The 21,922-nt window shown below is 32.9% G+C and overlaps 1 protein-coding gene across 1 annotated transcript in view; it reads right to left on the minus strand.

Annotated features, from left to right (window-relative positions):
• The window catches only part of LOC132736418 (alpha-aminoadipic semialdehyde synthase, mitochondrial-like), a 40,614-nt gene extending 23,641 nt beyond the window's left edge, over positions 1 to 16,973 (minus strand). The window contains exons 1-8 of the mRNA XM_060723544.1: positions 16,826 to 16,973; positions 11,392 to 11,661; positions 7,070 to 7,246; positions 6,492 to 6,644; positions 5,720 to 5,866; positions 3,137 to 3,215; positions 2,388 to 2,515; positions 1,699 to 1,973 (exon numbers count right to left, since the gene is read on the minus strand). Coding sequence (XP_060579527.1) covers positions 1,699 to 1,973; positions 2,388 to 2,515; positions 3,137 to 3,215; positions 5,720 to 5,866; positions 6,492 to 6,644; positions 7,070 to 7,246; positions 11,392 to 11,631 — 1,199 coding nt within the window. The 5' untranslated portion in view covers positions 11,632 to 11,661; positions 16,826 to 16,973. The remainder of the gene's footprint in view (positions 1 to 1,698; positions 1,974 to 2,387; positions 2,516 to 3,136; positions 3,216 to 5,719; positions 5,867 to 6,491; positions 6,645 to 7,069; positions 7,247 to 11,391; positions 11,662 to 16,825) is intronic.
• Positions 16,974 to 21,922: the final 4,949 nt, after the last annotated feature.

Below are 21,922 nucleotides of genomic sequence, written 5' to 3' on the forward strand. Positions count from 1 at the left end.
ACATTTCAGATGGCATTGTATTGGACACAGATACAGGCATTGTATTGGACATAAAAGCAGGCATTGTATTGGACATAAACACTGGCATTGTGAAGGACATAAAAGCAGGCATTGTGAAGGATATACATGTAAAAGCAGGCATTGCTGTTAAAGTAATAAGAAGGTTTGGTATTTGATGCATATAAAACATTTTTATAAAGGTCCATTTTCAGACTGGGGATCAAATCCTACCACCATTTTGATATAAAGCAGACAAACTACCTACTAGCCAAAGCTATAGGTGTATCTAACTAGGCAGAACATACATAAATGTTCACTGAACAATACAAAATCTGCATTATGTATACAGAATAAATATCAGTGAAAAACAGATATATTAATAAATACTATCAATTGTGCTTGTTAAATATTCAAACTTACCTGCTGTACAATAAGTAAGAAATACAATAAATTATTTTGCATAGCAATAAAAGATAAATTTTATGCAGAAAATTGAATAATCACATGAACATCTGTTTATTAAGAGGTGTTGGGGGAAGGATATAACCATTATACCTAGAGCTGAAGCAGAAAGCTAAATACATATCCATTTATTAGGTTGGAATACCTTAAACAAAGCAATTAATTACCTTAAATAAAGCAGTTCTGAAATGTTCTGTAAATAAAACTGCTACATAAATGACAAATAATCACACGAAGATGTTGTTTTATACTCCCAAGTATATTATAATTTTATGATAATTTTCATCTGAGTACATGTATGTTAAAGATATGTTTTTTTATTGTAAGTTACAAGGTTGTTAAGCCTAATCAGGCAGTGTGTTTCAAACCAGTTAATTAACATCGGGAATTTTTACTGTTTTAATGGTGTGAGAGTACTTTAACTGCTCATTTGTGCAGGACCAGACAGACAGTAATTCCTTTTATTAAAATGTGAAAGACAAATTTATCAAGGTTTTATACAAGTTTTTAATGGCACTGATTAATCATATCATCAAAATTTCCATATGAAGAAAGGATATTTTAATTAATATGTACACAACAGTTTTGTCTTCCCCTTTACATTCCTATGTAAACATGTTGTGATCAATTCTGGAAAATACTGCCATAAATTGCAAGTCAAATAAGTCAATTTGTTACTGTATTTTTGTTTTTTTCAATTTGCAAGTCACACAATAAAAATTGTTCACAGTTTTTTGCGATTTTTTTTTTCAAATAAGTGTACAATCTACTTTAATAAAAGAAATTGCATATGTTGCATTCACAGCAAATTTAATTAATCTTAACTGTTCAAAATATTTCATGCTAACAAATCTAACAACCATCACTGTATCCATGCCACCTTATTATGAGATAATATGGACAAGAATGCTGGTGGTATAACATCACTCAATTCTATGTCAAGGGCACTTACTCTGGTGTTATGTCCAACATTTGAAACAAATAAATGAAGATAACTATATTTTTGTTATTTACTTTAGTAATCAATGTTTTACAGGAACAGATGCTCAAATAAACATTAAATAAGGGCAAAAAAGAGGGCATGAAAACAATTTTTACCAGAATGTTTAATACATGCAATAACACATATTGTTAGTTGTGGTTATTTTCTGATTGACATCACAATTATTTCATATTAGCTAACTTTTACCGTACTTAATCTCTTTTTTATTTTTTTCAAACATCAATTAACATTACCTTTCTCTTTCCACGTTCAATTCAGCATCATACAGACAGAAGGGTTTATCAATAGTAGTACATTCTTTCATGAACTCTATCGAGCCCCCTGGGTCCGCCGAGATATCACATAATGCAATCAAACGATGTGGTAATTGCGGACAACCCTCACTCGATGGAATCCATGGAAACTCAGCAGCTCTCAGAAGTGTTTTGGCATCAGGAATGGTCAGTAGTCGAGGTGAATTTGGGGCCCAGTATATACCATTTATAATACACGAGGAGTAAGGTGCAACCTATATATGGAATAAAAAACAAATAATGACTTGAGAATTCAGCAAATTTGTTAATATGAAGAACAAAATTTATTGTCTTGAAGGAAGAATTAATATATCCAGCCATTCATTTTGTTAAGTTTAAAGTCACATCAACAATGAAAAGGTCATATGTCAACTATCCAGCTTTACTGGTGGAGGGAGATCTCAAATTCTCCTTATAACAGACTTGAGGAATGTCTTACGTAGAACCACCCATGTTCCGTAAGCTAGCTTGATTACTTCCTCACATTCAAGATTCCATAATATCTAACAGGATTTGAACCCACAGTGGTTAGGGGCAAGTGATTTGAAGTCAGCGACCTTAACCACTCAGCCACAGAGGTCCCTTAATCTATCTCTGCACCTGCAAGTTTTAAGTTTAACAATACCCACCTTGTGACTGAAAGTTGATGCATATCTTTCTGGATGCTCCTCAAACTCTGCAGCATCAAATTTACCACCTTCTAACCTGACATAGTGGTCATCACGACTGACCACACAACCATACACTTTCCTCATTGCTGAAATGAATGTAAATTTTGTACATGTGTGTTATACATCTCACAGGCTGGTCATTATGGGCACTTGTAATGCAGGAGGTTCATTTAAGGTTTCTCTATCATTTTGTTCTCTCACATGATTTATATAACTGCAACAAGAAATATAATAACCTCATCAAAACTAGTAACCTTGTACACAACAAATATTGTGTAAAAGAGAGCACTGTCAAAAGACACAGTGAAAATAATGAAAACACAACATGTACATTCTTTTTGCATTTTTTCAGTAAATTAATTTTGACAGATTGGCAATGATTTCAACAATATTAAGTTTCATCTATGATATAATTGTATAACATTTATAACAAAAAGTTATGTGTAAAATTTTATTTGGTCTCAAAGGTCAGTTTCAGTTAGATTCTAAGAATAATGAAATACATTTGTATACAATTAATGATGAAACTACATCAACCTTTACTCTGCTAAATATCTGTATTGATGTGCCTGATTCTATAAATATCTTATAGTTAAATGAATCTTTTGTATTCAAGCCAGATGTTTGTAAGAATTTAACATCAGTTTCCAGAACAGATTGGAATATCTGGCACACAAGGGTAACTGTTAAAGGTAAATTATGCTTACATCCTTTCTTAGCAACAGTTGGTAGGTGATCAGGTTCTATATACTCATGTGGTAACTCCTGAAATACTTCCTGGGCTCCCTACAAAATATACAAGTCTAAATTATATATTTACATATATGATGCTTAGATATTACACTTCTATATCAAAGTGTAAGTATTTTTCATATCTTTGTCACATGAAACTATTAAATTTCAATTAACTGCAATGTGTACATCTCTCACATGTGCATAAGAAATGTATTATTGTTGGGGTGCAGAACATGATCAGCTCCCACATCCATGCCGTCTGATCAATGTCTGCACTGTTCCCTATTCAGTCAGTACATGTATGTAATTTTCCCAAAAAATGATGAATAGTTTTGTCCAGATTGTGTATTTAGCATGGAAATTGGTAGGTTGACAAATTACAGATCATATGGTGTTTAAACAGCTTAAACTGTTACAGTAAGTTGTATGGTGTCAAATAGCCCCTTCACAATATCAAAATGCCATCTTCACTACTGGAAAAAATGATGCCACTTTGACAATGAAAATTTCTTTGATTGCTTACATACAATAGTATTTCAACAAAATCTCAAAGCTTATTTAGCAGTATCATCTTGAATATCCTTAAATATTAATTAACTATTTACAACATAATTAAATCAGAAATATGTTGATATATCTCAAAGAAATGTTTTCTCTTAATCATTAAACAAGAGGGCCATGATGGCCCTGAGGTCGCTCACCTGTATATAGCCCCCCCCCCCCGGCCCAATTTTTACCCAAGGGCTTTTATTTGTTTATTTGAACAGACTTGGTAGACACCCATAAGAAGATGTTTCATGCAAAACATCTAAGTTCTAGCTCATTGGGTTTTTTAAAAGAAGATTTTTTTAAGTTTTTACTATACACATAGAGTAAAAAACAATGACACCCCTCGGGCAGGGCCAGTTTTGACCCCTGGGCTTTTATTTGAACAAACTTTGTAGATATTTACTTAAAGATGTTTCATGCTTAATATCTAAACTCTAGTTATTTGGGTTTTTTCAAAGAAGATTTTTAAGTTTTTGCTATGTATATAAGGAAAATCAATGACCCCCGGGGCGGGGCCAGTTTTGACCCCAGGGCTTTTATTTGAACATACTTGGTAGACACCCATTAGAACATGTCTCATGCTAAATATCTTAGCTCTAGCTCTTTGGGTTCTTTAAAAGAAGATTTTATAAGTTTTTACTATATGCATATAAGGAAAATCAATGACCCCTGGGGAGGGGCTAATTTTGACCCCAGGGCTTTTATTTGAACAAACTTGGTAGACATTCACTAGAAGATGTTTCATGCCAAATATATAAGCTTTAGCTCTTACAGTTCTTTAAAAGAAGATTTTTTAAGTTTTTACTATATGCATATAGGGAAAATCAATGACCCCCTGGGGCGGGGCCAATTTTGACCCCAGGGCTTTTATTTGAACAAACTTGGTAGACATTTACTAGAAGATGTTTTATGCCAAATATCTAAGCTCTAGCTCTTACAGTTCTTTAAAAGAAGATTTTTTAAGTTTAAACTATATGCATATAGGGAAAATCAATTACCCCCCAGGGCGGGGCCAATTTTGACCCCAGGGCTTTTATTTGAACAAACTTGGTAGACATTCACTAGAAGATGTTTCATGCCAAATATCTAAGCTCTAGCTCTTACAGTTCTTTAAAGGAAGATCTTTTAAGTTTTTACTTTATGCATATAGGGAAAATCAATGACCCCCTGGGGCGGGGCCAATTTTGACCCCAGGGCTTTTATTTGAACAAACTTGGTAGACATTCACTAGAAGATGTTTCATGCCAAATATCTAAGCTCTAGCTCTTACAGTTCTTTAAAGGAAGATTTTTTAAGTGTTTACTATATGCATATAGGGAAAATCAATGACCCCCCAGGGCGGGGCCAATTTTGACCCCAGGGCTTTTATTTGAACAAACTTGGTAGACACTCACTAGAAGATGTTCCATGCCAAAAATCTTAGCTCTAGCTCTTACAGTTCTTTAAAAGAAGATCTTTTAAGTTTTTACTATATGCATATAGGGAAAATCAATGACCCCCCGGGGGCGGGGCCATTTTTGACCCCAGGGCTTTTATTTGAACAAACTTGGTAGACACTCATTAGAAGATGTTTCATGCCAAATATCTAAGCTCTAGCTCTTAGGGTTGTTTAAAAGAAGATATTTAAAGATTTTTCTTTCGGTTGCCATGGCAACCAGAGTTCTGCATGGAATTAAATTCTTTGAACAATTTTTAAAGGTGACCACCAAAGGAACATTCCTGTGAAGTTTGGATGAAATTGGCTCAGTGGTTTATGAGGAGATGTCATTTAAAGCAAAAGTTTACGGACGGACGACGGACGGACGGACGCCGGACGAAAAGCGATCACAAAAGCTCACCCTGTCACTTTGTGACAGGTGAGCTAACAATGATATGTATTGGTAACTGGCATCATAATTTAGGAAAGCCAACCCTGCTCTCTATGCAAATCTAGCAGAATAAGGTATATAGGTAAAACTGAGATTCATATTTCAATTAATTTCATGTAGATTCTAAACCTAGCTTACGTTTGAGACATTTCCAGACCCTGTAAATATAAATGTTAAAGGTCCAATAGATCTAGGCATTCTACCAAGAGCTATCTCGTACCCCGCGTCCCTCACAGCTTGTCGAGCAGCCTCACTGTTACGATAGTTGTGACTGGGTCCAATATGCTAGACAAAAATCAAACATATAACATTAATACATTCATCACATATCTTTACAGTTTTTGCCATTCTGTAGAAATATAATATGGTACTATTATGTATATATTTTGATATGACATTATTTGCCTTCTATAAAAAAATCCTAAAATCCTAATTCACAGCAGCATAAGGATGTCGATGAAAACATGTGTGAAGTTTGATACTTTTAGTTAACTTTGGTTTTACCTTTTACCTTAACCTTTAGCCTACTGAATTTCTTAAATAGACTTTTCCACTTTCCATTTATAGAACATCATCAAATTTGGAGATATCAAGAAGAGAATTTAAAGTTAGTCAGTCAACAGTATCGAACCTTGTTGGCTGCACAGAAATGCAACCTGACCTGGCTCTATGCTGAGGGCAAAGGTTAATCACTTTAAGGTCCAGCAGGCCAAAGGTTAAATATATGAAGTAATAATGCTATTGGCAAGTTGGAAACTCCTTATTACATACAGTAAAGTAATTATACAAATATACCTTAAATTAAATCTTTAATACTAATATAATTATACAAACAATCATGGAAACTGTTGTACATGAGTATATTTGCATACATTATCTCATTATAACAAATATAATGTATATTAATTACCATGAATGGTGTATGATGTCCAAGAGCTAGCAGACGTAGACCCATACCATGTAGAATATTTATCATGCCGACCACACCGGCATATTTACCGAAAGCTACAACACGCTGACCCCCGTCATCCACCATCTTCTCGTAATCTATCAGTCTTACATTCTACAATAAATATTGCAGTTGTCAAAATAACATTAATTATGATATTATCTCATATATGATTGGCTATAAATATAACATAAATTGAAACTGTTGAGAATTTTTACTTGAACATGTCCGTAAGGATTTATCCAGTATTTTACTTTTCATTGTGGTGTTTTGAAGTACTCTAAATATCTGACAGGGTGCTATGTTTAGAGAGAGATGTAGCATTGCAGTAAAGGTGGCTACCTCTCAATCAAGGGTATGAGGTATTCAAGACCTACTGGGTCATGACCATGATTCCTCATATCACACCAGTATTGGTTAGCTCTAGGAAATTTGAGAAGTTCGAGAGAGGTTCACATCAGCATACATAGCAAATGAACTAAAATAAATATGTTAAAACTTAAATGCATTGCATGAAATTATTTAAGAAAAAAAACAACCTTTTCAAGTATAGCATCAAGTAGAGGCATGTTGTCTTTCTGTGCTTTGATTGTGTGAGAAAAGAAGCAGAATGTTTTATCTGGCATTAGAAGATCTATGGGCACTTGTTTAACACCAATTACAACAGATGCTTCACTGAGATCCTCCTGGATAACAGCACCTTTCTCAATATATTCCTGATAATAAAACAAAAATGACTCACTTATTAATATATTAATATATGAAACTGAAATTTTACAAAGTTGGACCATATTGTTATATGTATCTGCATAACACTTATCATTAAGGATGGCAACGAATACCAAAATCTTTACTTGAGTACTCGGACATTTTTCCGATCGAGTATTCGGTTACTCGGATGATTTCCAATTATCTAATAAATATAAACATAAGAAATGTCAATGACTGCATTTATTATATACCTATAAATTTTCTCCCTAAAATACAGGATAATCTTGAAGCGCAAAATACGCTTCAACTGCTAGAAAATTCTGTATTATGTTAGTGACAAATACGGTACCATATATGGAAGTGCTGGACAATTTTTGACGTTGGTTCTGATCTTAGCTGTGTTTAACAACGGGATCCAAAATAATGAAAGGTGTGGCCGGTTTTGCAAAAAGTACGTATTTATTCGTCAGTCATAAATTTATTTCTTGACAGCTACATTTCATTTTCTGAAATTTCTTATGGAAGTGTAGTATAATGAAAATCATTTATTCTTCAAACGAAAAGGTATATAATAAAAGGAAAATTATGTTGTAGTAGCTTGCTGAGGCTATGCATTTTTCTACTCGCAATGTTGGAAAATTGATATAAATTTTCCATCGCTGCTCGTAGCAAAATACAAAGCCTCCATACATAATATTTCCCTCAGAAAGCTACTACAACATAATATTCTGTATATATTTATGTTTTTATAATTAACAAATTTGGGCTACAAACTGTCACATAGTCAAAGGTGATAAAATATCATAAGAGGCCGAATGACGTAAACGACACAGGACTTTATTCAGTCAAACTGCTAATGGCCTTGTTAAATTTACAATATCATTTTCACACCTCTGCAAGAATGTTTTGATTGCATTTAACAAGTATTTATACAGAAACATGTTCATCTCCGAATTTCTGAACTAATTTGATGCACCAACTTTTCTAAATCGCAAAAAAGTAGAATTATTTAAAAAAAAAATTCCGAGTAATCGAATATCAATTTTGTTAACCGATATTCGGACTTTCTATCGAGTACTCGGTTAACCGGTTACTCGTTGCCATCCCTACTTATCATTAAACAAATCTAATAAACATATTCATTTAATAACGACAGCTGTCAGTAGGACAGCGTGTTTGACTATTCAAAACAACAGCCTGGATAATGTACAATTTTCTACATTCAAAACGGGCCTTGATTCAGTCAAAATCCATGATAGAGTGATGATCCATGTAAATGTTTCAACCAATTCCATTCAGTAGGTTTGGAGATACCCACTTGCATGCAAAAACTTAACCAAAGTTTGATGCCAACTCTGATGCCTGGATGAGTTCAATAGCTCTCCCTATTTTTCAAACAGCTTATAAAAACATTAAAAGCAATAAACAAATTAAACTTCATCTATAAACAAAGTCTATATCACATAAACGATGTGCTTATTATAACATGAATTCGTAATACCCATTACCACTGTTGTACAGCGTCCACCGGATATAGCCCCTAAAAACACCGAAAACGAAAGTAGAAAGCTGCACAACGAGTACACCCAAGGTAATGTTTTAACTTATTTCTTCATCATTACTTCATCGATTTTTCCAAACTAAACAATATTGTGAAGCGAAATATGTCTAGTTTTACAGCAGTGTTTGCTTTTGCCTGCAAACTAAATACTTTTTGTTAAATTGGTGATCAAATGTAGCGTATTTGTTGACATTTGCAAACGATGTTGATATTTACCACTAAATCAAGCACAAAACGCATTTGCTGTATCAAATTCCGCCGTTAATACAAACTATAGTCATCCCTCTACTTATATTTGAGTTTTCACCCTTCAACTCGAGCTGCTTTTAACAAAATTTGCGAAAAACTGCCTTGCCTTGTGTACAGAGTCTAGCACGGATTTGTACGGGGTGTAGATGGAAAACTGATAGCGATTGTACGGGGTGTAGTAGGAAAACGAATGTCATTTTCTGCAAAATAAATTCAGTACCAGAGCATATACACGTGCGCTGATGAAGAAAACGATTTATGTCGGGATCAGGGATTGTGAAGTGAATGATTTTAATTTTATTAAGGATAAAAATGTTTAATTGAATTGTCAACATGTTACGCAACATGTATATTAATTGCAGTAAACAGTTTCCGTCCTGCTATACCACTTTTTATGCGTGACTATATGTTAATAGGGTAAATGTAAAACTCAAAAGACCACAATTTCATTCCATATTTAGTAGAACATTATGAACAGAAAATTCTATAATTTGTCTTAAACAATTTCAAACCATGTTCGTGTTATGCATTGTGAACTAAACTTGATCTAAACTATATTTGTTTATTATGTTACCGGCCTTAAGACTTCATTGAAAACAAACAATATGTTAATGAGCTTTGGTAAAATATCCGCCTTGATTAGTTAGGTTAATCATTAGATTTATCTTTGTGGAAATACCATATTACATGCTATAAAGTCCTTCATAGTTTTTGCAGTCAAACTCGGATGACCTCACTTGTGATTTCGATATTCAGTTTAATAAATACAATGCTGCCGCTTATATGACGCTGTTTTTTTCTGAAAATGATTATGATGACTCTTCAATGATGATGATGACGATGATGATAATGATGGTATTTTATGTTTTCATTTCAACATTGCCATACCAATGTACAGAGTATGCAGAGAGATATGAAACATTTAAAGAGTCTATTCGGCATCTTCTAAGCCGACTAATAGCTTATATAAGGCGGCTAAAACTGTTTTATAGAAGACAGTGCTAATGCCGTTTTGTAGAAAATGACAGTCCTGCATAATCTTTTAAACTTCGACCTCCTACCTTATGTGTAGGTTAGTTATACATGTATATATATATATATAAATATATCCCCATTTGGACCATCTCCATTCAGCGAGTCGGTAAGAAGACTCCTCAACATGTCTTATAAATACCGACAGACACTATTCAGCTGATGGTTGTGATGGTATGACAATAAAAATTAAACGCAGCTATACTGTTGGGCTCAAAAACACTAAAAACATAAATTATTTACCAAACACGGTGAAATACCTCTATATCGTCCTCTAACCTATCCATGTTTAGTCTGATATGAGATTATTTCCAATTAAAAATAATAAAAAAGACTATACATTATAAATATGTGACTGCTAGACACCGTACACATCTACTAAACCCTGTACATTAAACTACTACACCCTGTTCACTTAAATTTGTTTTCTTTGCTAGACTCTGTACACAAGGCAAGGCAGATTTTTGCGAATTTTGTTAAAAGCAGCTCGAGTTGAAGGGTGTAAACTCAAATATAAGTAGAGGGATGACTATAATTTGTGTAAAACGGAAAATTTTGATACAGCAAATGCGTTTTGGGTTTGATTTAGTGGTAAATATCAACATCGTTCGCACATGTCAACAAATACGCTACACTTTTTCGCCAAGTTAACAAAAAGTAGTCAATGTGCAGACAAAAGCAAATATTGCTCTAAAACCAGAATCATTAAGCTTCACAAAATTGTTTAGTTTGGACAAATCGATGAAGTTATGATGAAGAAATAAGTTTAAACATTACCTTGGGCGTACTCGTTGTGAAGCTTTCTACTTTCGTTTTCGGTGTTTTTAGGGGCTATATCCGGTGGACGCTGTACAACAGTGATTACATTGATTATTTATTTCCATGTGTTTTAATACATGGGTCGAATGAAAGATTGTTTAGGTTATGTTTGCCATACATAGATTAACTAGCATCAAAAATCTGTCTTATTCTTTTTATGCATGATTTTACTCTTTCATGGTATTTTGAATTTTTTTTTTTTTGTAATATACTGTGAAAATGAAAAGCAATGGTAAATGGCAACAATTTTTAATCTATTTTTTTTACAGTCCTTTTATAGTAATATACACATGGGTGCAATTTCAAAATGTTAGAAAATGTAGAAGCCATGAATTCAAAAATATTTCAACTGGTTTTATATTGAAAAAGTATAAAAAAACCTGAACTTCAGGCAAATACCTGAAAACATGTGCCAGTGTATACATTACATATCATAATGAAGATCACAGTCACCAGTCCTATCTGCTTAATTCACGCTAAGTGACTAACCTGCATATTATATGCCCGTCTGTTTGATGGTTGAACTATAACCCTCACTCCTTTCTTCACTAACTTCTCCACATGTCTTGGTGCCAAAGGTGCTCTTCTCTCCCACACATTAACAGTCTCTCTCCGTATAGCTAATGTTGGCCGGTCGGAATAAGACATACATCTGACACACTGATTGCCATAGATTCCAGCTGGACTGTTGACATGACGCCACAGCAGATGAGATTTCTGCCTCCACATTGTAACTCACTGATCAAACTTATATTATATCTGAAAACATTAAAGAGAGTTGTATATGAATCTGACCTTTTCCTTGCCATTTTGGGGAAAAAGACCTAGCCTAGTCTGGTAAATTTTGCATCCAAAATTGCTCAATTGCGAAATTATTACCATTATTGCCATAAGTACCTTTTTAGACATCCTTTCAGGCTCTTTTGGCTTTATGTTTTTAATTGTGCGACATAGCTTATTCTAACCAACACAAATATGTACCAGGGTGTTACAAATAAATAAATAAATATAGAAGATAAAATTAAGGAAACATCTGTTTGTTGTAAGATACCAGATTGAACGTCAGCAAACTGTTTGTTTGGATCAATAATTTCAGTTCAATATGGATTTTTTTTAATGATTTGGAATTACCTTTAGGAATGGGTCCGATAATCTGACCCTTGGTGACACATGGAAAAGGCATGTGTATTCAAATAAAACAGAAAATAAATTTCATATTGGCCTGACAATAATCTAAAAATAAACAACCTATCAGAAAAAAGTTCACCAAAGTCATGGTTTACTCAAAATAATTAGTTATTTTACATTTTAAAATATAGACAATACATGTAAATCAAACACTTAATTTAGCAGTTAATCCAAAATCTCAATAACAAAAAATTCCGAAGATGAAAGTAATGTGTTTTTTACGGTGGCATAAAGGTGACATTTGCACTTTTATTTTATCTTGTGGCCACGACTTATTATCTTGTGGCCTCAAGATATTATCTCGTGGCCACGAGTTATTAACTTGTGGCCACGACATATTATCTTGTGGCCACGACATATTATCTTGAGCCCACGACTTATTATCTCGTGGCCACAAGATATTATCTCGTGGCCACGACTTATTATCTTGTGGCCTCAAGATATTATCTTGTGGCAACGAGTTATTATCTTGCGGCCACGACTTATTATCTCGTGGCAACGACTTATTATATTGAGGCCACAACTTACTATATTGAGGCCACGACTTATTATCTAGTGGCCACGAGTTATTATCTTGTGGCCACGACTTATTTTAGCCAATGAAAATGGTCGTTTCATCTTGAACAAAAGTTAATATCACTAAGACCTTATATCACACTGGCCACAGCTTTCACAAGAGCGGCGGGTCAAACGAAGAAGAATATTGCTAATTGTTACATAGTCCCTTTGTACATGGTAACATAAAATAAACATGTTTTGACTTCACAGATAGTTGATATGTTATGTTTAAAATTCTACACAATATAGGTGTTCACCATGAATATATGTAGTGTCAGTTTTTTAAGTAAAGATTACTTGACCTGTTATAGGGAATGCAGCTTCCTGTACATAATTTATTGATTTCTTTATTCAAGTTAGACGCATTAAGTTAGAATATCATAGATTTAAATAGATTTCTGTGATTTTAATATTCAAGGATGAGCACGGTTTATCTAATGTGAAGTCAAACTTGTTTATTTTATGTTTACAAAGAGACAGTGTAACAATTATCAATATTTTCTAATATCAAATTTAAGCAAAGTATATCTTAGAAGATGAAAGAAAGAAACACCTGGCAATACAAAACAGAAGAAAGGGGTACACTAATAACTATAAAACGCCCCCCTTATTCATCGCTGCAGCGTTTGACCCGCCGCTCTTGCGACACTTTGGCCAGTGTAATATACAGTCGTTGTAATATTAACTTTTATTCAAGATGAAACGACCATTTTAATTGGCTGTAATAAGTCGTGGCCACAAGATAATAAGTCGTGGCCACGAAATAATAAGTCGTGGCCACAAGATAATAACTCGTGGCCACGAGATAATATCTTGAGGCCACAAGATAATAAGTCGTGGCCACGACATAATATCTTGAGGCCACAAAATAATAAGTCGTGGCCACGAGATAATATCTTGCGGCCACGAGATAATAAGTCGTGGCCACAAGATAATAAGTCGTGGCCACAAGATAATAAGTCGTGGCAACGAGATAATAACTCGTGGCCACGAGATAATTAGTCGTGGCCACGAGATAATAGGTCATGGCCACAAGATATTAAGTCGTGGCCACGAGATAATATCTTGAGGCCTCAAGATAATAAGTCGTGGCCACGAGATAAAATAAAACTGCAAATGTCACCTCTATGCCACCGTAGTTTTTGCTTTATTTGAAACTGTACAAATTTATATAATTTTCCTTATTACAATGTTACTCTTATTCTGTCAAAATTTCACCTCAAAATAAGTTTTCAAAAAAAAAGAAGCTTTTAAAGTATAGAATTATCAAACAATTTACATGTAATATCAACTTTAAATCTTTACTTATCATTACCACTTAGCCTGCTGAACATAAAGTAACATTAGCCTTTCCCAAATCAGCTCAATTTTTGTATTTTGATATTGTGACCCCTAAAACTTTTAATGAATTGTTCCAAATTCAAAGCTGGACAAATCCATTCCATTATGTCAGCAGGTTAAGGGCATATTAGTCATGATTGTTAAATGCAAAACACAAACAAACTGATTTATAGAAAATAAACCTGGGATAAGCCTACTTCTTGATTCCACTGTAATTTACATATACTGGAAGGTCAAATTAAATTTCTGCACACTTAAAAGTCAACTAATTAAGGATTATATTGTTAATTTATATCAATAATAGTTTATTATACCATTAATCAATATACATGTATACCTTAAAAATCCTATTAAACGCCCCTCTCCTTATAAAGCCTCTGTAGGCTACCTGTCACAATTTTTCACAAATTTTACTTTATTTTCTATGAATTTGGAAAAAGCCTGCTAATCAATTAAAAGAAAAATGTATAAACTGATTTAACTGTAAGGTAAACGTGCCTATTTTATAATGAAGTTGATACAATATCAGCTTCATGTCCCAACATTCAACTAACTATAACCAGACTCTCCATCACTGGCTACTTATATATTCTAACTTAATTTATAGGTTACTGTAAGCCAAATGGAACTTGTGTTATACTCTAGAAAGCACAAGTTTTAGTAGTGCTCCAGAAACCACAATTTTCTGTGTAAAGATCATTGTGACCTGACCTTTAACCTTATGACCCTAAAATCAATAGGGGTCATGTATTGGACATGGCTGTGTATCCTATAAAATTTTACAGCTGTAGGTTGATTAATACTTAAGTTATTGAGCAGAAACTGTTTTCAGTTTAAGGTAATAGTGACCTTGACATTTGACCTTGTGACACCAAAAACAATAGGGGTCTTCTACCTAATATTGACAATCATCCTTTGAAGTTTGAACGCTATGGGCCAAATGGAACTTAAGTTTTGCTCTAGAGACCACAATTTTCAGTGTAAAGATCATTGTGACCCTGATTGAGCAGAAAGTGTTTTCAGTTTTAAGGTAATACTGACCTTGACCTTTGATCTTGTGACCCCAAAATTATTAGAGGTTTTCTACACAATATGGACAATAATCCTATGAAGTTTGAATATTTTTGACCAAATGGAACTTAAGTTATGCTCCAGAAACTGTTATCAGTTTTAAGGTAATAGTGACCTTGACCTTTGACTTTGTTACCCCAAAATCAATATGGGTCTTCTACTCAATATGCAAAATCATTCTATGAAGTTTGAATATTGTGGGCCAAATGGAACTTAAGTTATGCCCCGGAAACTGTTTTCAGTTTTAATGTAATAGTGAACTTTCACCTTGTGACCCTAAAATCAATAGGGGTCTTCTACCCAATATGGACAATCATCCTATAAAGTTTGAATATTGTGGGCCAAATGGACCTTAATTAAGTTATGCTCTGGAAACCAAATTGCTAAGGGATGGACATCCAGCCGAAATGGGATAAGGGGCCATTATTTTTGCTATTTTCTATTGTTTAATAGAGGGCTAATGTCCCCTTATTTTATTGTTATGGAAATGAACTCTATTGTTCTCTTTTTGTTCTGTTTACAGTTAGATGGCCAATAATCCCTATTCGGTAATGCAGACAGACGGATGGATGGACACCAGGGAGTATAACATAATACAGGTCTTCCATTAAGTTTCAAAATTTGGAAGTCAGAGACTGCAAAATTTCTGATATTGGATTTGGAAGTCACATTATATATAGGTCATATTAGGTGAAGAAGGAAAAGTATTAGATTTTGGAAGTCACAAGCCAAAATCAAACTTTGACCTTAGGTTCATGATGGAAATAATTTTCGTTGAAGACTACAAATTGATGCTATATGCAAAATATCTCCACTCTGGGCTTTGTAGTTAGGAGACTTATAATGTACATGTATGTAATATGCTATAGAGTATGTACATGAACTGAAGAATGTACAAAACATATACATATATATACTGTACTAAGTGAAGAATATGCAGTGCACATAACAATTTAATGAAGAGTGAATTTTAAAAAGTAATGACTGAAGTATCTACACAACAAGATAGAAAACATACAAATCATAATAATCACATTTATCACAAAATGTGTTGAGTTATATGCATATAAAAGAAATAACAACAATTAAGGCCTAAGGTACTGTTACTAATGTGCATTTCATATTCTGCTAATCTATTTTCAGAACAATCCTTGTCTAGATATAATTTTGCAATACTAGTAAAATATTCACATGATCGTATTTATGAACCAATTAAGTCTTTCAAAAACTTAATTAGTCATTTGCGTCTCATTATGTTATCAGGGTTTGAAAATAAATCACATTTTAAAAATAAGAATTATTTTAACAGATTTATCTGATTGTCCTATAACTATGCCAGTTTGTACAACTTTAGTGCACTATTATGCAAGTAAATAACAATCCAGTGTAGCGTTTGGATTGAATTACTGTGCTTATAAATCAAATGATTTGACAGTCCAAAATTAAGGGTAAGAAAACAGTAACTATACATATAACTTTAAATTTATACCACGATATTTCACAAAATAAAAAAAACCTGTAAAAAAATATATATATATGCTGAAAAAATGAAAATTATTCTAAATTACAAATCATCTTCATAGCTATAACAATTTTACGTTTTAAATTGTATATACAACAACAAATACATGTATACTATACAAAACTAAAACTGACGTTTTGGCATTGTGCGAGCAAATCACAATTCTCGTGTTTAACTTTTTTTCTTATATGCGCAGACGTTGATACAGTTAAAGCTTACAAGTATAAATAGTTTTATACTCACCTTCAATCTGTAAAATCTGTAAATTGCTCTGTTAAAGAAAGAAATAACAAAAAAATCAGATCCAAATTAATTTGTTCGCCTTCTTCGGAAATTTTTTGTCCTTGAACTAAGTGGTAGTTGCCATTTTAAACCAATCAACGTGCATTAAGAGTACACACCTCCACACGCCTTAAAATGTAAACACATCCGAACAGAGCAATCACGGTATTGTACCCTGTACGTTGTAAACGTGTAGACGAACTGTCAAAGTAGTAGATAGATAGATAGATATTCTTTATTTCCTCCATTTAGAAGAGCATATCATAATTATGTACAAATATAATATAATCGTGACATATTTACAAATATTACAGTTACATATATAACAGTTTTATATGATATTAACATTGTTTCAAACATATTCATTAGTCGCCGGAGAAGTCGCCGGTAGAAACCGGCGACTATATTTGTAACAGTTTAATATTATACCTATGGTAGGAGAAGGCATTAATTTTTGTAAATAAAAGCATAACAATTACTGAACAATTAAAGACTACAATTGTTTTCAGTAATCTCAAAAATTCAAACATACAATAATGTTGTTAAATGAAATGAAATATTCAAATACTGACATCGTAAAAAGCAACGTTACAATATTTATAAAATGAATTAATGACGTATCCCTTTGGACCAGTCATTGAATGTAGAGATGCTTTTACTTTTTTTAAAGTGTCAAGCGTTGCTATTTTATGATAAATAAATCATGTATGATATTTGAAATGACACTTTTAAATTATCTGGTTGTTTGCATCTTATGAGACCTATTCTATTTTTGTATTTTCTGATCGTAAGATCAGTAAATACATAGCTAACATCCACGGTCTAACACAAAATTTCCTTACAGTCCTAACAACGCAAAGTAGTTCTCACTCAAAACTGCTTAAAAACCAGCACTTTAAAAGAAGGAATAATTTTTAATGTAGGCATTTAACAAATTACAGTGCATTAAAAGTTTAGATTAGTCAATAGAAATATGAGGTTACAATCACAAATTTCGCGGATGAATATCTTTTTTACCCAATGAAAAATGTTCGGCTATTTCCGTAAAGCTTCGGATTATCATGAATATCATTTTAATCAATGAAAATGCTATTTTTAGCTATGTCGATTAATGAATACTCCAGAGCGTAGTACACAAATAAATCTGACTGTCGAGTAGTGGAATATATACAAATCGGACTGTTTTGGCGAGAAGATTTTCGCTAAATTATTTTCATCAGTGTTAAACAACAGGTTTATCGTGAACAAAATACCTCGAAATTAATAAGGATTGCAAACACGAAATAGAAATTCTCAATTTAGAATTACATAATGTATTCGTTTTTATTCAATGTACATATGTATTACTTCGCCGTGGTGCAGAGGTAAGCGGTCTCGTTGAGGGTGTGAGAGGCATATAGTTCAAATCCTAGTCGAGGCAATTCTATTTTCTTTTTCATGCAAAATTCCATATGTATCAATCTCAAACTGTTATAGAAGAAAATCAAAACGCTGTCGCTGCGTAAGATGAATTATAGTATATAAAAATAAACTTATACAGGAAAGTACATACAGATAGTCAGTATGATTTAGATTGCAAAGATCAGAAAATACCATAGAGCTGCAGCCCTTTGATTTATCTTATTTATTATAAACAGTTTCTCCCAGAATCACGTGACTACACGTTGTATATATGTTATTGGTATGAAATCTATTAATAGTAACAAATGGCTGATAAGATAGACATACAGGTAATATGTGAATGGTTGGCAGCTGATAAAGTGCAAATCAAAGTAATTTTGTAATGACAGTAGGGGTCGGAATCGTATTGGATACACAGAGAAAACTAATAAACCATCTTTGTGTTGATAGTTTATCGCACTGAAAGGCAATTAAACATTAACTTTATTGTATGTAACGACAGGCATATTGATTTCAGCTAAATAATATATTTTTTCGATAGTGCATAAGAATAATTTGTTTATGCAGACACCACTTTTACAGTAGAATTGCACTGTTTTATGCAATAATTAAGCATATATATTTTCATAGTCACTTTGCAAATATTCGATGATCGGTAATAATTTGTCGGTAATTATCGGATGCTGAAGAAAACCATACGTTCAACGGTACATGTATAAAATAGAATTATAATCATATCACTTGCTTTACAAGCCTCGATGAAAAGATGTTAGGTTTTAAGTTAGTTTCAAATTGAAGACTGTAGGTTCGATTTACAAGCCTCGATGACAAGATGTTAGATTTTAAGTTAGTTTCAAATTGAAGACTGTATAGGTTCGATAAAGTGATTTTTTATGTTTTCTTTTATAATACTTTTTGTATTTTGCAAAACTTGACCGTTTATCAAAATAATGAAATAAAAAAGTGCTAGAAATGAAACACACGATTTATCAACTTATGTTTCATAAAGTTAAAAGATATAATAAAAATCAATTTATGAAAACTACACACAGGATTTGTCCGAGATTCGAGCTTGCGCCTACTACATGTAGGTTACTACCACTAGGCCATCGAGCAGTATTAATTGATATGATTATACATGTAATTATACTTACAATAAAATCGTTAACATTAATCATAATAAGTTATGTAAGCAAACGAAACAGCTCCCGAAAATTATTGAGTCACAGGTAAATATTGCCAAACAATACTTGCTTATTTATTAATGATAAGAGTTTCTTGACAAAATTGCTAAGCAAGTTTGATTCAAATATGATGTTTTATTATAACATAAGATAATTTTTTTGCATAAAACTCTCAGCAAGAAAGATATAATTGTGGCAAGTAAATGAAAACGTGTTTATGAATAAACATTACTCAACTTATTGTTCCTCTTTTCTTTATACGTGGACCATTGAACTGATTTTTTCTTTTATTTATGATAATACAATCATATTTCTATCCGGCGACTTGATGCTTTAGCATCAAAATCTCTACTTGTACATCCTGTAATGGTATAAGGTTTAAGAAGCGGATATTTACAACCAATAGAAACAAATGATAGACGTAATTACTACACGTAATTCATATTTGTAATCATTACAAAATGAGTTTTAACATGCTTAGTAAAGATAATCACCACATTCGTAATTATACCAAACGCAAAACGTTAACAATTGTTATAGACAAAATGCATTAAATTGTTACCATCATATAACATTTAAATGTTACAAAGTATTTCAAGCACGAGTTGTTGTCGTTTCAAATTCTTTAAAGCTATGCATTGCAGACATCTTCTATCAAATATATCTAAAACACAAGCCTTATTCATCCGTATACTGTATGTAGTGGAACAGACATGTAATGTATTGATCTAGCTACAGTTTTAAAAAGTGCCACCCTGTTGCTATCTTCCATGTTGAAGGATGGAAACCCAGATAACAGTTCAATAGTTTGTTCATGATAGTTTAATGAGCATTGTCATTATCTTTTGAGATAGCTTGCACTAAACATTGCCAAATGGTGAGATGTAATAATTTGTAAAATATAGCATTACATGTATGTTTTCAGTGCAATTTGTTGTGTCCAGACATTTCACCTCATTCTTTACGTTGGTTGAAGTTGTTTTTGAGAAATACGAGTATGTTTATAAATGCTCGAAAACATGTATTTTTCAAAAAAAATTATAATCAGTGTATTACCTACATATATAGTTTTCTATCTATTTCAGATTTATGCACATCGCCTGCTATTATTTTTATATGGGAGGAATTATGAAAACTGTTGTAGTGTTTATATCTCAATCATATAGTTTCCACTTTCGACACACAACGTTTCACAGGAAATATATTTTGTCCCTGGAAAAAAAGAGTTACGGAGTAGGAGTGCACGTATAGCCAAAACTTAAAAGTCCTTCCATTCGCGATAGGACCGAAAGATACCACAAATGATGATGTTATGGAATATAAATAACTCTAGGGTAAAATAATTGTTTCTATTTCATACCTTGTAAAATGTGACAAATGAACTTCCATTGTTTGCACTGTGTGATATTCCAATATAAATAATTATTTTTAGTATCCAATCTTATCAGGGGCGTCCGTGGCTGAGTGGTTAAGGTCGTTGACTTCAAACCACTTGCCCGAATCCCGTGCTGTCGAATCCCGACAGGGACTTTGGATTCTTTCATGTGAGGAAGCTATCCAGCTAGCTAGCTTACGGAACGTCGGTGATTCTACTCAGGTGCCCGTTCGTGCCTGAAATAATGCACGGAAGGGCACCTGAGGTCTTCCTCCACCAGTAAAGCTGGAACGTCGCGATATGACCTATACTGTGTCGATGTGACGTAAAACCCAAAACAAAACAAAAAAACAATCTTATCAATTTGGCCTTGATTACATGTTTTAGTAAAAAAAAAAACATTCTCAAATCTGTATTGTGTGCCATCTAGTCTTTTCTTTGTTCATGCGAGTTCAAAAAATCTTTATTAAGTACATATTGGGCTAATATGGTAACAAAGTTCAACTTTAAAAAACATTGGTAGTGTTAAATAAAGAGATAATTGTTGAGAAGAATACTGCTTCTATTGCGTATCGTGCAATAAATAGTCCATACGAAAACAGTCCTGTGCTCAAAAATGTGTAATACTTTCAGTTTCTATCAAATTTATTTAATTTAGATCTTGTAATTGCCAGGAACCATGCGGAATCTTTCTTCAGGAAAGAGGAAGTATGTGAAAATTATGAAACCAACCTGTGTAAACGAACCCCGTTCATACAAAAAGAATATAACAGAATTATATGTATAAAGTAAAGGAAGCACTGTATATGCCTTGCGATTTCCTTGAAATTTTAACATGTAGCGTCAGACATACGGTTGATGCCAACGTCACAAGAGTAGGCAAAATTAATGTGTTAGTAAAAAAGATAATGTGTTCGTATCGATTTATTCAGGGAATATACATAAACACATACAATATTGTCAAATATATCAACATGCATTTATAAAGCAAACACAAATGCAACAAAAATAATTAAAAAATTTATTAGCAAGTTTTATGTAACTCTCGGATTGCCCATTAAGCTAAAAGCTTAATTCCAATGGGCTCTATTATATTGG

Source organism: Ruditapes philippinarum, unplaced genomic scaffold (genome assembly GCF_026571515.1).
Source record: "Ruditapes philippinarum isolate M1 unplaced genomic scaffold, ASM2657151v2 ctg2075_1_1_1_1, whole genome shotgun sequence".
Classification (NCBI taxonomy): domain Eukaryota; kingdom Metazoa; phylum Mollusca; class Bivalvia; order Venerida; family Veneridae; genus Ruditapes; species Ruditapes philippinarum.